The 17,467-nt window shown below is 44.2% G+C and overlaps 1 protein-coding gene across 2 annotated transcripts in view; it reads right to left on the reverse strand.

The window, feature by feature from the left end:
- Positions 1 to 272: 272 nt before the first annotated feature.
- The window catches only part of MPZL1 (myelin protein zero like 1), a 57,467-nt gene continuing 40,272 nt past the window's right edge, over positions 273 to 17,467 (reverse strand). Inside the window, exons 3-6 of one of the 2 annotated variants that reach the window (XM_032463802.1) lie at positions 16,469 to 16,682; positions 15,602 to 15,734; positions 12,962 to 13,064; positions 273 to 3,191 (exon numbers count right to left, since the gene is read on the reverse strand). In XM_032463802.1, the coding sequence (XP_032319693.1) occupies positions 3,090 to 3,191; positions 12,962 to 13,064; positions 15,602 to 15,734; positions 16,469 to 16,682 (552 nt within the window). In that variant the 3' untranslated portion in view covers positions 273 to 3,089. The remainder of the gene's footprint in view (positions 3,192 to 12,961; positions 13,065 to 15,601; positions 15,735 to 16,468; positions 16,683 to 17,467) is intronic. The other variant, XM_032463804.1, reaches the window with a different exon arrangement.

Consider the following 17,467-nt stretch of genomic DNA (forward strand, 5'->3'; position numbering starts at 1 on the left):
TAGGGAGAGCCAGGGGTGGGTGAGGCTGCTCTTTTACTACCATAGAAGGTCCCTCTGAGAAGGTGACATGTGAGCAGACACTTAAAGGAAGTGAGGGAGCAAACCACACAAATATGTGCAGCATATGTGTTCCAGGCCAAGGGAAAGGCAGGTGCAAAGGGCCTGAGGCAGGCACATGGGGGGTGTTTCTGAAGAATGAGATGCTGCTGTGACTGGAGGAAGATAAACAAAAGGGCTTTGATCTCTTGATTAAAAATGAGCATGCAACACAATCCAGTAATTGAAAAAGATGTATTAAAATATTCACAAAAGTACAGCAACTGAAAAAGAAAACAAAATAATGAGCTTGATGGTTTTTTACCTAGCTGGATACATTTCCATTGAAAAACTACAGATAGTTTGAAATGTTAACCTCTAATCCCTTTTAGATGTCCCCTTAGAAAAAATCATGTGTAATTTTAAGAGGTCTCTTTATTGCCCTGCCACTTGGAAGCAACCCCACTGTTGTCAAATCTGTGGCCAGGGACAGGGATGCTGGGACACAGGAGAAAGGGCCAAAAAAGATCCTCAGGAGGTGGCGTGAAGAGGTTTTTGGAAAAAGCCCCAAACCTGAGGCACTCACACCCAAGCGTGAGCAGCTTCCCTCGGATGAGTCAGTCACAGCCCAGAGTGGGAGGCTCGTAACCGACCACCCTGTCCAGCAGTGGAGGGTGGAGAAAGGTGGGCAGGAGAAGGCCAGGCCGAGAAGGAGGCCCGGAGGGGAGGCAGGGCAGGGCAGGCCCACAGCAGCGGTCAGCGGCAGTGCCAGCTGGTGCTCTGCGTGGCAACTTCGCCAACATGCAAAGAAATTAGGGCTTCTGCTATCAGAAGATGTCAGAAATGTTTAGTAGATTCACTGGATCTGTCAAGAAAGGAGGAAAAGGAGAATGCCCCTTTTCTGTTAAAAAAAAAAAAAGACTACAAGGAAACTACACTTCTCAATACACATACTTGGTCTTAAAAAGTCCTGGATGGCAGTACAATTCTGACAGAGGCGAGGGCTCACCAAGAGCATCATTCTCCTGGCATCAGCCTGCAGAATGGTGCCATCCCAGCCCCCTCCCACCCCCTCCCCCACACACAGAAAGGTCTTAAAGCCTCCTGCAGTGATCACCATGGAGGCAGCACAGAGCTAGGGTGCAAGGCAAAGCTGGCCACTTGGCAGGGCTGTCTCGGGGGGAGGACTCTGTGTTCCTCTCCGGCGCGGGGCCTGTGAGCACAGAAGAGGGAGACACAGGACAGCAAGCACCTGTCCTCCTTTCACACCCGACCAGACCAGACGCATAAGACGGCAGGCACGTGTGGTGACAAAACCCCTCCCGTCTCCATGCATATAAAGGGGCTGGGAGTCTGAGCCCCTTTGTGGGAATAACAGCAAACAGTCCCTCAGAACATAGACGATCGATCGCAGGTGCGGGGTGGGGACGGGGCGGGGCTCGTTTTCATAGCCTGTGTGCCCTCTCTCTCTCTAATCACCTCATGCACACCTTTACCTCTGAATCCTTCTTTATTCCCTTAGAATTCGGCCTTCAAACGCCCTCACAAGGATGACAAGACAGGAAGGAAAAAACTGCATAGGAGAAGAACTAACATTACCCGTCACCCCCACTCACCCGACCACCTTCTGGGACCAGATCGTCAGCATTCTTCCTGTAACTGTGGGCTTTCCATTTGAAATGGAAAAAAATTCTTTCAAAACAGAAGAATCCAGAAAACGGGGGAGTGGCAATAGAAGTCCACGTTTAAAGATTTTCACGAGGCTTTTCACTCCCAGTTCAAAGAAACAGACATCGGTTTGAGATGGGGGCGGGGGCATTCAACGGCAGAAGGTGAGTTTTTGGGAAGGATGCCCAAATTATCTACATTTTTCCTCATCTAATTGTTTATCAATTCCATGTAATGGGGGGCGGGGGGAGAAGAAAACAGAAGGGAGAAAGGAAGAAAAAAAATAAGACAACCAGGATCAGAGAAGAGATTCCCAAAGCACAAGTACTACCCTTGTTTGCTGATTTAAAAACTCCAGACCCTCTGTAATGTCACAGGTCCCAGAGGCACCAGGAAGCTATGTGGACGCACCGTGACTGACGCTGCTCTCGCTGGAAGCATGACTGAAGCTTTATAAAGACGACCCTCTGCAGAGAGCTCTGTGATGCTGGAGACTGGCAGTCTAATTATTCCGTGTCTGCCTACATAGAGGGAAATGAAACGCCTCTCCTTCAGCTGAATGGGGACTGTCATGATAGGTAGGGAGGACTTCAGCAAAGAATACAAACCGATACCTGTTACTCTCCCAATGGTACAGAGCTCCTCGCCTGGGGTCACTACTCCAGGTCCATGTACGGGGTTGATCTACCAGTATCTGGGAGGAAGTGGCCTCCGGCGCTAATCCTCTGCACAGCTTGCTCTGATGACGATATGCTTGAAGGGTGTAATGTTAGAGTAAGTCTACACAAGAGAGAAAGCTAAAAACTGCCCTGTATCTTAGAAAAACACCAACAGAAACTTCTCAAACTGTCCTCAGGTGGCATAGCGAATCGACGCTTTCTAAAAACAATAACCCAATAGGTGGTGCACGTGGTCGAAGGCCACCCTGGACGTGCTTTTTTCATAGTATCTCCACTCTCTGGCTAAAATCAATGCTAAGGCGGGTTAAGCCCTTAGACTAAAAGGCCATGTCTAGTATCATACTAAAAGATCTGCTGCCGCCTCCATTAAGGCAAACCACTTCTAAACGATGGGGAGAGGAATGTGTCTGAATTTTCCCAACTGTAATTGAACCCTGAATGGAAGTACAAAAACCTCAAGACAATTTACATATACGTAGAATCATACCATCTTCTCGTCATGCAACACTGGCTCCTCACATCAGGAAGATTAAATAGAATATTTATACACATCCTTTATACACATCTTTTTCTCCCTCTCTGAATAAACATGTGCTTGTCCTTGCCCAGGTCTCCAAGGCCACACGTGGTCATGGGCTACATTTTTCTGCCCCAAGAGTCCAGTTTGGATTTGTTTCTTGCTTAGGAGATGATCGGGGTCGTCTCTTAGTTTTTCCGGATGTCTGCGTACACCACAGACTCTGACTTGTTAATCTTGTCACTGTGATGTCCGCCGGAGTGGTCTAGCTGCGCGTATATGACTGGGCCCTGGGGAAGAGAAGTACAATTAGAGGTCTGGAAAAACTGGGGGCCCCGTCAGGTGCAGGGACAGAAGCAATCACAAAGGTGGTATTGTTAGGGTTCCGGAGCAAACAGCTCCCTCTTTTGAACTGTCTTCAGGAACATATGTTCCTTCTTAGGAACAACATGTCCAGGACAGACTTTTAAAACAAGATCGGGTACATGTCCGTAATTGTTAAAGCTGGTACGTGAAGATTTGTCACATTATTCTGTCTACTTTTGCATCTGTTTCAAAAGTTCTGTAACAATATAATACTCCTTTTCAGGAATTACCCTTATCTTAATATCTGCCACAGAACTCCTCACCTCTTGTAATGGGGATCAGAGTCTTAAGGACCAAGATGGATACTCCTAACAGCCTGAGACCCGCTGAAATCATGACTTTCAGAATGATACAAGAAACCAACATATTCAGTGCCGTCCAAAAATACAATCAATCTGAATTGGTCACTTTATAAACAGGTAAGTACTTAAAAGTTTTTCAAATATTCTTCCATGTACCCCCTTATATGATTCTTTTAGTCTAATCTTATCATAACCAATAAAATGATTGCTTCTTTGATATCTAAGATCAGGTAACCATTTTTCCTGATTTAAAATAATAATTAAAAAAAACTCCAAAAACTACAATCTATAGAGCTATAAGGAGAAGCTCTGGATGGACTGAAGTAGGAGAGGGACTCGTCTTAGCCTTGGCAGTAAGGAAGGCAGAGAGCTGCCGGGGTGGCCCCCGAGGAGAGCAAGGGAAGGGTGGGAGGCTGGGAGTTCAAACATCAGACAGGTGATTGCACTGCACAACCCTGAGAGGCCCTTCCAACCCAGAGATTCTAAACTTGTAAACAACAACCAAATAGTCCTGGTTTTAAAAGAGAAGGTTCAGAAAACCCAAAGTCAACTTTTCTTCCAAGCCGGGGATACTCTCCTTAAATTGTCGACTATTGTGTTTAAACTCTCAACTTTGAAATCATAAGCTCAGTAGCCAAAAGCATGTGGCTTAAGATAAACATCCTCACTCTGCCTAGGAGCCCCACCACCTGTATCCTCTAGTGTGTTACGCGGATCCTGTAGTTCAGGGCCCTTGACTTCTAGGAAGGGACAAACGCAGCTGAAAGGGTTACAGCCCTAAAAGCGGAGCTGTGACACCCAAGGGCTAGACCCAGCGGGACTCGGGCAGATCCGCAGCCTGAGTGGATGAGATATTCTTCCCGAGCATGGCAGGAGCACTGGTGAGCATGAGTTGTGTGCCCTGGGGCATGTTTTTAAACCCCCGAGCACTGGCTTCTTCATCTCTAAAATGGCACGAACAATAGTCTTCTACCTCTTAAGGCGGTTGTGAGAATTAAATGAGATGATATCTACCAATGAGCAGTGCCTGACAGACAGCACTCGATACACATTAGGCATTATTGTCATGAATGTCTTGTTATCGCGATACACTTGAAACTACACCGAGGCAACCAAGCAAGTAAATCAAGCAGTGGAAGTCAGTGTGTTTGTCTTTAGTCAGTGTGTGATACCCTCACACCTGTCATGGGTAACAGAATGGATCCCACTGTTAATGCTGAATCAGACTGAGGCCCTCTAAATCCAACTCAGAAAGCCGCAAGTTAAATGTAAATCTTGGGGAAAAAGAGGTTTTAAATGCCTTCTATTTTCTACTACTAGGAAAAGAACGAAAACAAAGTGTTTTCTAGCAAGTTAACCAATCCCTGGTAACAGTCATTTCCAATAGGACGGACCCTGGAATTAAATTACATAACTTCCCAGACAAGAAGACCTCATATCATTAGGCGTTCTGGGGGAAGGAGTTTATACCATGTGATGGATTGTACAAACGGATATAAACGCTTTTCCCTACACCCTTGCAACACAGTGCTACAGCTCCCCGCACCAGGAATAAGAACCTGTTTCTTGATCCCCTGAATCTGGGCTAGTCTTGTCACTTGCTGTAACCCACAGAACGTGGCAGAAGTAACATATGCAAGTTCCACCCCTAGATTTCCACAGGCCTTGCAGCTTCCACTCTCTCCTTGATCTTGAGACCCGTGCGGTCACCACCACATGTGAAGGAAGGTCACACCATGTGAAGGAAGCCCCAGCTACCTGATGGCTGATGGGAGACCCAGGGCCCAGTTGTCCTTTGTCTCTCTGGCCAACTGCCTGCCAGCTGTCAGCCTACGAGACTGTCCAGCCAACTGCAGATGCACAAGTGAGCCAGCAGAGGTCAGCTGAACTGCCCCAGACCAGAGGGTCTGCCCAACCAGCCCACAGGAGCTGGAGCCAGATAAATGGTGGCTGTTGTTAAGCCATTATCTTTTAAGGCGGTTTGTTACATAGCAATCGATAACCAAGACCCTGTGAGGGTGGAAAAGAAAGAGAACAGATGAAGTAGAGAAGAAAGTAACAGAACAACCTGAGACAGTCAGTCAACATTAAAACACCTGTAAGGTCATTCACGTCAGACAGTACTGTCTCTCATGGCAAGAGAACGCAACAATTTGTTGAAAATGACCGGGAAATCATTGAAGAACAAAAGGAACTCCCTCCTATGAATGAACTTGGTTTCTTCAAATTGCTTCCCACTCTCTGATGTCCTCACTCCCTTTGCTCCTTAGAATTTGAATAAGGTCCTAAGGTCAGACTTTGTTAGTTAAGTGCCTAAAACAGACCATAGGTGGTGGGTGAAAGGACAGATGAAATAATGGATCTAGAGGAATTCTGGGGTGTGAGCTGAGGTCAGGAATCTCCTGATGGATCTAGCTCAATCTAGAATGGCTCTAGCTCGGTCTAGAGCAGTTCTCTGTAGCCTGGTTCCGAAGCAGATTTGGAAGCTGAAGGTACCCTGGTTCTCTGGGGAACCTGCCTCAGGACCCTAATACTCTGAGGGCAAAAAAAACCACTCAGGACTTCAGGAGGAGCCAGTGAACCCAGATCAATGGAAATGAACCTGCCATCACTAAGACCCTCACTTTTGTGTGTTCAAGAATTAACACCAACACCACCACCTACACTGACTTAGCTGTTTTTACCGTACATCTTCACATTCCTCCTCCTTTTTTTCTTTTTTGGCTTCGCCACAAAGAATTACAATAACCAAGTGAAAAACTGCTCTGTATATAAGTATTTCCCCAACTATTTACTACACAAATAATCTGAAAATGTTTCAAGAAACTTTATTGCTTGACCTAAGTCTATTCTTTTAGTTCCAGTTAGAGATAAAACTATCCCTGAACTCTACCTGCAAGAAACTTACTCCAACATAAAAACATACTGGTGAAGGTGTAGGGGGAGGGTTCTGGAGGAGCAGGGAGATCTACCTCTAAACATGTATTTATCACTCAGAAGCTATTATGTGATGTCCTGAAGTGCACTTTCCAGTCTCTGTAAGCCCTTTATAACCTGAATCTGGACCTTCAGGCATGAGCAGGAAACACACCTGACACCCCAGCAGAGGTATCACTAAGCGAGAACACCTGCTCCTAATGTGCTCGCTGACTGTTCACAGAACACATTTTCAGTATTCATTTCACGTCACCAAAATAGATTTGAAACACAGCTGTGTACTGTGACGTTCTTTGAGATAAATGAAACTGATTATCAAAACGAAGCTGAAAAGAACTGGACAGGCAGGACGCAGTAAGTACATGCCTCAGAGCCACACAGATCTGGGTCTAACACTAGCTCTGCCACTAACTCCTGACCTTGAGCAAGTGACTCAACCTAACTAAGCCTTCTTGGGTAAAATAGAGGCAATAAAAGAACTTAGCTCACAGGGCTGTTATGAGGTCTAAATGAGAGAACACATATGATGTATATGTTTGGGAAACACAACACATCTACATACCATAGCTGACACGTACGTAACTATTCCACACAATCACTGTCCTCCAAAAACATTTGCCGTTTGCACACAAAGCATTAACCATTTCCAGAAAAGGATCTAGAAAACCAACGGTTCATATACTATAACAATAATTATTTCAAACTAATGTCAGTCAAAACTAAGCTTTTCGCAAAGAGAGGGTTGTACTTATCTTTTCCCTAGAGCCAGAATTCTCCAAACCCTAGGTAGTGCTTACCTACCAGCTTCCCAACTCAGCTTCCCACTCTGCTCACTGGAAGAGCCCTCCTTTGGTTCCGGTGTTCACCCTCCCTTTGCTCAGGTAAATGGCCCCCCCTCCCCTGCCCCCAGGGGTGAAGCCAGCAGCAATTCCTGTCCCCCTGCAGATGACTGGAAAAGGCATTAGCATGTGAGCCACTCTGACCAAGGGGACTAGAAGTTTGCTGGGGAGGCGCTTCCGGTCAAGATCTTCCTCTGTAATAAAAGCTGCCTAGGGGTGGATTCAGCTCTTCCTGCAGGTGCCTTTTTTCATGAGCAGCCAGTTTGAGGCTGAGGGAAGGCACCTGAGAATAAAGACAATATGCAGAGGATGAGCGACTAAGATGGAAAGAACTTGAGTCTTAACAAACTAACAAATAAATAACTTACCTTAAAAGAAAAAGTATTTAATCTCATCAATTCCCTAATAAGATAAACCTATCAGGCCAAGTGAGTTTTCACTAAACCGCGAAAACCTTTCTGCCTCAGTCTGAACAAACTGAAGGTGGAGTGTACCAAAAGGATTCTGGTGAGAACAACTTTCACAAAGTTCTCCACTGCTCTGACAGAGAGGTGCTTCCGGGACCCGTACTGAAGGCGGCATGTGAGACAAGTAACTAACAAGTAACGGCACGCCCCAGGGTCACCTGACACCCTGCAGTGCTGAGGAGCTGTGTGGAGGATCTGCAGGAAGTGTTTTAACCCTAGGAGAGCAGCCCCTGTTACGAGCTGACCACTGAATGCAAATCTAAGTAAAATAAAAATTGGAAGATAAATCTGCAAGGAAGTCACACAGTCCTCTTCCAAGTCTTGTGTTAACTGGCAAAGGATTTTTAAGCTCCAGAAGCTGGTAAGGCAGAAAAGAGCTTTAACAACATGTGTAACTGTAAAATAAAAGAGGCATCGTGACTTGATGAAAAGTGACCGAGTGAGACGAAGGATGCTCCAGGTACGTGTCACCGAACAGAAACCTTGATCTAAAAAAATTAATAAATAAGTAAAAGATTTATCTATGTAAAGAAACCCTGATCTGCAGCAGGTTGAAGAGAGAAGAGGCCTTCGGGGCCTGCACTGAGCGCAGTGGGGGGAACCTAGGAGCCAGCCCTGAGGAACACTAGAATTTTCCTCTCAACGCTGACCTGGTATCATTCTGCAAATGCCGAAAAAATGATAATGTAGATTGACACAGTGCTTGAGTTGCTTCTCACTAACCTCCAGAAAATGCCAGTCAGGCCTGGGCAGAACCCCGGGGGTTTACTCACAGGAGAGCTGAGCCAGTCTGACTCAGGGACAGCAGGCACAGGGTGGGGTGTTGGCACTGAGAAGAGGCGGGCAAGTCGGCTGACAGCAGTGAGCCCTGCTCTCTGCTCCCTCTGCTCCGTTCCCAAGCATGAAATCTGAGGATTTCCTTCTGGAGAAGTCGACTAACCCAAGAGAAAAGACTCTTAGCAATTAACATTTAGAGGCCCCCCGATGACAGCCAGCCAGCACTTTATACAAACAGGAAGCCCACGATCCAGTAAACTCTGTCTCTGCACAAAGAGCTTGGGATCAGATTTGAGTACCTTCAGTGTGAACAGATAACCAAGGACATTTGAGGAAAGCTTCTATCATGAAAGGCAAAAATTATCAAAGAAAAAGGGAGTTCAAAAGAAACAGCAAAATCCAGTAACAGAAGAAAATATATTTTTTTAACGCATATAAAACAGAAGAAAAAAATGATATACTCAGAGAGATAAGTCAACGCATCCAGGATATTAGAATCAGAGAATAACAATAGCTCTTGAAAATCAGGAAAAAAATGATAGCAGAAATTAAATACTTCAATAAAAGCTGGAAGATGACGTTGCAGAAATGTACTAGATAGAAGAAAACTGTAAAACAGGAAAAATAAGAAAACTAAAGGATTGCTGTGGGAGATGATTCAATTTCTAACAGGAATTTCCAAAAGAGAGAACAGAGAACAGAAAGTGGAAGGAGGAAATTTTCCAAAGAATAATGGATGACGGTATCCTAAAACTGAAGGACACAGTTCTCAGACTGAAAGTGCCCACTGAGTAGCCAGCACAATGAATAAAAAAGGCCCACAATTTTATAAAATTTCAGAACACGAGGGGTAAAAAAGATTCTATGAGAAGGGGAATAAAGCTGGTCTCACACAAAGGAAGAAGAATCAGAACAGTGTCAACTTCTCAGCACTGGAAGCTAGAAAAAGCAGCAATGCCTCAAAATGCTGAAGGAAAAAGACTTCCATCCTGGAATCCTACCCAACCAGATTATCAACCAAGCTTAAGGGAGAAGAATAGTAACAATTTTAGGCCTGCTCAAAACCAATGTGTTATCTTACAGTTCTGGAGGTCAGAAGTCTGAAATGGGTTTCACGGGGTTAAATCAAGGTAGCAACAGGGCTGCATTCTTTCTGGGGGCTCTGGGAGAATGTGGTTCCTTGCCTTCTCCAGTTTATGGGAGCTGTTTGCATTTCTTGGCTTACGATCCCTTCCTTCATCTTCAAAGCCAGCAAAACAGCATCTCTAAACTCTTTCTGATTCTGATCCTCCTGTCTCCCTCTTTTAAGGACTCCTATGATTACATTGGGCTCACATGGCTGATCCAGGAAATCTCCCATCTCAAGACCCTTAATCATAGCTGTGAAGTCCTTTCGATAGGTAACGTAACATATCCCACGGGTTCCAGGGATTAGATGTGGGCATCTTTTGGAAGTCATCATTCTGCCTCTCATACAAAGCCTCAAAATTTGTATCTCCTGTGCATCCTTTCTCAAGAAGTTACAGAGGATATATTCCATCACAATAAGGGAATAAACTAAAAAGGTAAAGCTCTGAGGTCCAAAAGAAGAGAGAAAGAAAATTACTTGGGAGGGGAGGCCCCAGATGACTTCCACACAGCAGTCTAAAGCACAACAAAGCCAGAAGACTCTTAACAAGTATGTCTCCAAGAATAAAATGAAACCAACAGAATTTCTGATGTGTTTGAATGTGCTCAGAGGTTTTTAACTGGAGAGTTTTGAGAAGGAATATAAATACGCACTTAGAAAACTAAGCAAATAAACAACAAGGAAATATTAGCTCCATGACAAACAAAAATATTGTACAAGAAAACAAATGTATGTGGTACAACAGTGAAAAAGACAGGGACATGTAACACTGAAAAAAACTACCTAACTACAGTGAGACAATCATACTTAGATGAAGCATGTGGGTATATATGTGCACGTAAGTGTGTGTTGGGAAGAAGGGTTGGTGGGAGAGAGGCTAAATTCCCATAATATGGAGTCAATCAGACTAAAAAAAATCTAAAAATAGCAATAGTATAGTTATTTAGAAATATGAAAAAATGGCCAAAAGAAGGGAAAGTGTTTGGCTATTGTTTCTTTAAATTGTTTTTCACTCTTCTCTCTTCCCTTTCCATCTCAGACTCCATTCAAACTGCTTGATACTGTCCACTGGCCTACTGGTCTACTACTGCATTTCTGCTCATGTTCCCCAGCCTTTCTTTTATGCTTCATTTTGGACAGTTTCCATTGTTTCTTCTAGTTTACTGAACTTCTCTTCTACAGTGTCTAATCTGTTGTTTAAGCCACCCCAGGTTTTTTCATTTCCAGAAGTTCCATTTTGATCCTTCTTCTAATTCTCTCCTCACTGTTTAGCTTGCCTTTACATCCTTAAGTTTACTTATAAGATTTATAATACTTGTTTTAAGGTCTTTGTGTATGAATTCCATTAGCGATGTCATTTCTGGGTTTGTTTCTATTGATTGATTTTTCTCTTGGTTAGGTATTTTTATTTTCCTCGTTTTTTCATGCTTGGTAATTTTTGACTGGTGCCTGACATTGTGAATTTTTCACTGGCAGATGTTGGACTTTACTGTATTCTTGTAAAGACTATCAGATTTTGTTCTGGTGTGCATGTAGATTACTCTTACATTAGTATGATTCTCTAAAGGCTTCCTTGTGGTGGGTCCACAGTATCCATCATCTGGTGCTGATTTAGCCCCACTTCTAAGACATGACCATTCTGAGGACTCCAACCAATACCCTGTATGTTATGAGTTCTCTCCTCTCTGGCTTTTAGGAACACAAATGATTCCCAGCCCTGTGTATGTTCCAGACATTGTAAAACCTAGTGCTTTTCAGGCGGTTCTTTCTCTGGTCACGGGGAGTTTTTGCCCAAACATGCACAAGTCTGTACTCAGCAAAGGCTCAAAGGGACCGACTCCAGATCCTGAAGCTCTCTCTCTGCATGGTTTCTTCTTCTCTGGTACCCTGCCCCCTACATCCTAGCCACCTTGGCCTCCCCAAACTCTGCTCTCTGCCTCCTCCATTCAGTGAGAGACAGCCGAGCTCCGTTTCCAACTCCCCTCAGCTCCGCAGTCTGGAAACTGCCTGGAGGCACTAAGCTGGGACAAGCACAGGGCTCCTCTTGTTTATTTCCCTTCTCTCAGGGATTACGGTGCCGCACAACCTGCTTTCCAGTGTTTAAAAACCATCGCTTCTTTTATTCTTTTTCCCCTAGTTTGTTTTCAACAGGAGAACAACTCCCATGGCACTTCAAGGGCAGGAGGAAAGGTTTCCATGGCTTCTTTAGGCGTTACGCCTGTCTGCAAATCTAATGCCTTTATTCACAACCCTATTCCCAGTCACAAGACAAAATAAGCGAACCAAGGTATCTGAAGTACATGATCCGAGAGAGAGAGAGAAGGAAGAGATGATGAAAGACCTGGACAGACAGACTAGGAACAAGGAGCCTGATTTAACACCACGATGCCTCAGCTTTTTCAGCACATATGACAACTGTGGACTACCCATGTGGGGGACTTCGTCCACATAACACAGTTATTCCTTTCTTCACTTCCTCTTAAATCCATCCTCCCCACCACACCCCCAGCGCCTCCTCCTCAGGGCAAAGTTATAACTGGCCAAATTCCTTATCGTGCTTTCTGCCCTAGAAGAACAGAACCACTAAGCTACGGAGTTTCTGCTACGCCACAGTTACAGTTACACCGGCACAGCCAAAACACAGCAGTAACCACAGTGCTAGATTCTGTGCTAAGCTCCAAATAAAAGTTATTTCTTCCCTGTACTTTCTATAAGAAGTAGAAGCCAAAGTCTTTACTTGTTCATCAGGCCTACTAATTATTCAGTAAGTGTTTACTGTCAATTTCTTTGAAAGGATTCATACAAAATAGCTTTTCTGTTTTACTATCAATACCAATTACATCTTCCTGTAAATTCCATGGCTTATAGGGTACCTCAGAATAGTCTCTAGTTCACTTTATTTCCTTGAGCAATTAAGGAAGAATCATTTACATCTGACAAAGCCATTTCCTAATTTCTCTTGGGCCAGAAGAACTACATTTTTTGTGAACAATCTGTTGGTGGTTTGGTGGAAACCTTTACTCAAGTCAGATTCTTCTCTGCCTATTTTCTTATGGTCCTCCTAAACCAGCCCTTTAATCCCCCCTGCTTCTCTTGCTCTGTCTGTCTGTTACTGTCTCTCTGTCTGTCACTGTCTCTCTGTCTGTCTCTTACAGCTCAGTACTCCCTGCTGCACGGCGGAAAGTGGCAGAGCATCAAAGGGCAGAGCGGGGGACAGTGGGCAGAACTGCATTCAGCTGTTACCTGGTGAGATCCAGAAGGCAGGCTCTTTACCAGACCCTCTGTGTCGGAGGGGGACTTCCGTGGAGCCTGCTTAACCGGTGACACATTCTCTGATGTGTTGCAGCTGATGAGGTGGCAATTTGGAGAACAAATGTTAAAAAAAAAAAAAAAAAAAAAAAAAAAAATTAAAATAAACGGAAACAAAAAAAAAATCACAGAAATGCAAGTGATGACAAGACAGGGTAGCAGATGTATAAAAACAAAATTCAGCGAAACAGTGGGTATCAAAACAATCACATATCTTGAAACTACTTTTTATCCCTGACCCTGATTCTTCCAAGTCAGTGAAGCTACTCTGGGGGAGGTACAGAAACCAGTGCTGTGTAACCTCTTTGCCCCAGTTTACAGTAAAGGTATCTGCTAAATGGGATTCTGGCTACAATGTACATTTTTCCTTTTGGGGCTTTGGCTTTTTCCTCCTGCTGTCAATCCTCCTTTGGGATCAAGGTTTAAAGGAGCAAGCTCTACCTTCTTAATAGCAGTTCACTTATGTGATCATCAAAGGCAAAAGCTCTTCTAAATGTGCTTCCAAAACCACAGCTACAGATCTAGGCTCGCAGTCTTGACCCGTCTCATCCTTCCATTCCCCAGCTCCCCACAGTTTCCTTCCCTACCAATTCTGCAACCAAACTAAAGAAAGTCCAGGAAGTCATGAATAGAAAAAAAAAAAAAAAACTTGTGGAATGCCACATCACACAGGCTGAACTTTTTCAGAGGCACAGAGGTCTTTAACAGCAAGCCCTATCTTATTAAAAAAAAATCAAGGAAAGTGAATGCCAGCAGGTAACTCACTAGGAATTCCCCAGTGGGCTAGGTCATCAGGAAAGCTTAAATCCTTTATGATGTACATTTGAAAAATCTTAGGAGTTTGTAGAGGATCACATTTAAAGTGTCGTTACTAAGACCAAAGCCTACAATGCATTCTGCAAACTGTGTCTTCTCTGAAATGGGAGGCTATCTGTATGCCCTAAACCAAAACGGTTTGAGTACTCTAACACAAAGAGGGTCTCATTCATTAGTAATACAATTCATGTTTAAAAAAAGAAAACTAACACACACACACACACACACACACACACATACACACGGCACTTTACATGAAGAACATATATATTCAGATGACCAAAACACCTCTGTGTAACCTGACAACCCAGTTTCATTGGGATGGCACACTCAACATGTTTCCAACACAGACACGTGACGTATTTGTGGACAAACCATGATAGCTGTCGGGTTAGCTCAGAGCTAGCCGGCTAGTTGTCAACAAGAGAGATGGGCTGAATACATACACATGAATATTAACAGCAACGGCCAATGTGATTAGTTACCATGTGTCTAGTGGGAGTGGAAGAGGAGACCCTGTTACAGTCCCAATGTGTCGTCTATGTCAGCTTTTCTTAAGAAGTGGAAGATAAGCAGGATCTGATCCCGGCACACCAAGGTAGCACAGGTAGGGGAGGGGAGAAAAAACCAAAGTAAGAAGACGAGCAGCAGCATTCACGATGCCATGCAGGATTCAGGCACACATGTCCGCGCCTTTATTAACCCGAAAGCATGAACTACAGAGACTGGCATGTGTCACCGCCCTGGATTAGTCTCACGTTGAAAACCAACGCCCCAGTTGTATTTCACCATAAAGCACTCACCATGCAAGGGGGCAGGGACAGTCAGCAGAATAGAAACATTTCAAGCAAGTAGTGTCTGAAATTTGAACACTCAAACCCGTTAAAACACAGCACTCCTGAAAAGTAGAGCAGCAGAACCCCAAGAGAGGGGAGCCCGGGGCATGCAATCCTCTCAGGTCACAGGCCCTTCCGTGCACCTGGGACACAGCTCGTGCTGCATCAGCGTGAATCCAGCCTTCACACTGTCTTACCACGTGAGCTCTACATAGCGTCTATGGGCTGGCTTTCCAGCTGGAGTGATGAAAAGAGAAGGTCCTTGCATTAGACACACACCCTATGCTCAAATGTGTTCTCTTTGAGATGCCGTGAACAAAAAGAAAGTCTGCTTTTCTATATTGCTGGTGTACTCTGGTGTTCAACTCTTATTATCCCAGTTTGGATGAGTCTAGCCACGCATTTGAGAATGACCAAAGAAAGGAAACGGCTTGCAAAACCACAAACAGGAAAAGCCCTGCATCATCACATGTGGGGGTCATTTATCAGCACAACTCCTCTTACACATTATATTATAATTATATGTTATATTTACCTAACTGAAAAGATGAACCTTATGAGATTATTACCAAGAGATTCAAATTAAACTCATACTGGGTAAGTGATGTCTGTGGCTTAGTAACACTAGCTGCAGAGTGGACGTTACTGAAACACAGAGCACAGGCTGCTGAGCAGTTCATTTCAGCAGACCTAAGAAAGAAACTGGAATGGGGATTAGTGTCACAGCCCACGTAAAATAGCAGGCCACTAATTTCCGCTTGCCCACATCAGAACACCTTCTAAGGAGATGACGGCTCCATTCCGACGAGAAAGCAAACAGTAGCTAATTCTTCACAATTCTTTTTCCATAAAACGTATAGAAGTTTTCATAAACTCTGATTCCTTCCCTCCACCCTTCCCCTCCCAAAGCAGGGTTTCTTACCCAGTGTAATCCCGTTTAGAGTTTTTCCTTCTATAGAGGACAGCCAGAATCATGGTGATGAGCAGAGTGAGACCCAGGACCACAGCTGTCACTATGCCCACCACCACCCAGACTGGAAAGGAGGGCAAAATCTCTAGAGAGAAAGAACAAAACAGTTTGAAGGTACATTGCTACAGACAAAAGAAATGGAATTTTATTAAATGAATAAACAGGTGTCTTCAGCAATTACCACACACTCGTTTACTATCCAAATAATGAGATCCTGGTGTCTAATCGATGACATAAGTTATCAGCTGATAAAGAATGAACTTCAGAACTGAAAACATTTCTGCATACACAATCCCTCTCAACGTTCTAAAATCAAAGAAAACCTGGGGATGTGAATTCACCTCCATCTCTCCTCCAAAAAAAGCAGATTTGGTCTCAAAATGAGACACCAGAACCTGCATTTCCCACTTAGTCTTGAAAAAGGGAAGAAATGGCTGTACTGTTTTTGCCAATATTAAAACCTTCTCCTGTAGAAAGTGAAAACAGTATTAATCTCCTTCCTTCCCAGTATCCACCCCATCCAACCATAAGCAATTTGGTCTTTCTTCTAATGAACACTGAAAAATTCACGGTCCTCGAATCAGATCAATACGCTCCAGGCAGCAGGTATGTAAGTGGAGAAATCGGCCACTCCAGCTGGAATGAGTTCCCTGACCCCTAGTCATGTCCGATAGAGCCGCAGGTCCATGGAAACAGGGAGCATAACTGTATGGCAAAAATATCCCTTTCAAACACACCTTAAAATGTAAGCTCTATTCTCTAACTGAGCATGAGACGAAGGGGACTGCATTGTTGCTGCAAAAATACTCAAGGAGGTACCTTTTTCTACGACATAGAGCCTAATGTGTCCCGGCTGGACGACAATGTCAGGAGGGTTTTTGACATCACAGATGTAGGTGCCATTGTGTATAAACTGCATATTTTCTATGCTGATTGATGCATCTTTCTTGTCAAGGTCTCCAGCCCAGCTGATTCGGTCCTTAAATGGTGGATAATTCCCAGCATACACTTGCCCTTGGGAGTAGTGGAAAAACTGCAATTAGAAAAAAGGAACACGTGAGCTATTCTCAAAGGCAGAAGTTCGAAACTCTGTTATAGGCGTGCTGTGAAAAAGGGTCTTTTTAAAAAGACATCATTCAGAAGTGCCACACCATAGTAGACTCCCTAAGCTATGAAACCATGGAGCTCAGCCCTGTTTTTCGGTTGAAGAAATAAACCTGTACATTTCCTTTAATCCTCTCAGTATCCCAGCGACATGGCAATTACCCTGTAGTTTTATAAATAAGGAAATGGAGGCTCAAAGAAGTCATTGCCCAAGGTCATAATGATAACAGGTGGTAGATCCAGAGTCAAAGTCAAGGCTACCTGACTCTTCAAAGCCAATGCTCTGACACCATGATTGAGGCCAGAGGGTCCAAAGGTTTCAGCATTAATTCACAAAGCTTACCGTTATGATGCACAAAGGTATCGAGAAAAATAAGCCTAATTATCATAGATCAGTTAATCTGATGTGTTTCTGCCTCTTACTTATTGGTTTCCTCCAGAAAAGTCATGGCTGTGTGAAAGGAACACAGCCCAGATAACCCAGAATGTTCCCACCTGCCTTTGCAGGTTCAGCCCTTAGTCCCATTCTCTTTCCATTCACACTCTCTCCTCAGATCTGCTTTTGGCCAAGGAACTTATTTCTCAAAGCAACTTTGTCAAACTCAGCCCCCTGGTAGCAAGGTCAGGCCTAGTGGGGGCAGGGATCCATCCTGCTTCCATCTGAGCAGCTCTGCTGGAGGCTTGCTTTGCTCTAGTTCACGGATGGGGCAATAG

This window comes from Camelus ferus, chromosome 21 (genome assembly GCF_009834535.1).
Source record: "Camelus ferus isolate YT-003-E chromosome 21, BCGSAC_Cfer_1.0, whole genome shotgun sequence".
NCBI classification, from domain to species: Eukaryota; Metazoa; Chordata; class Mammalia; order Artiodactyla; family Camelidae; genus Camelus; species Camelus ferus.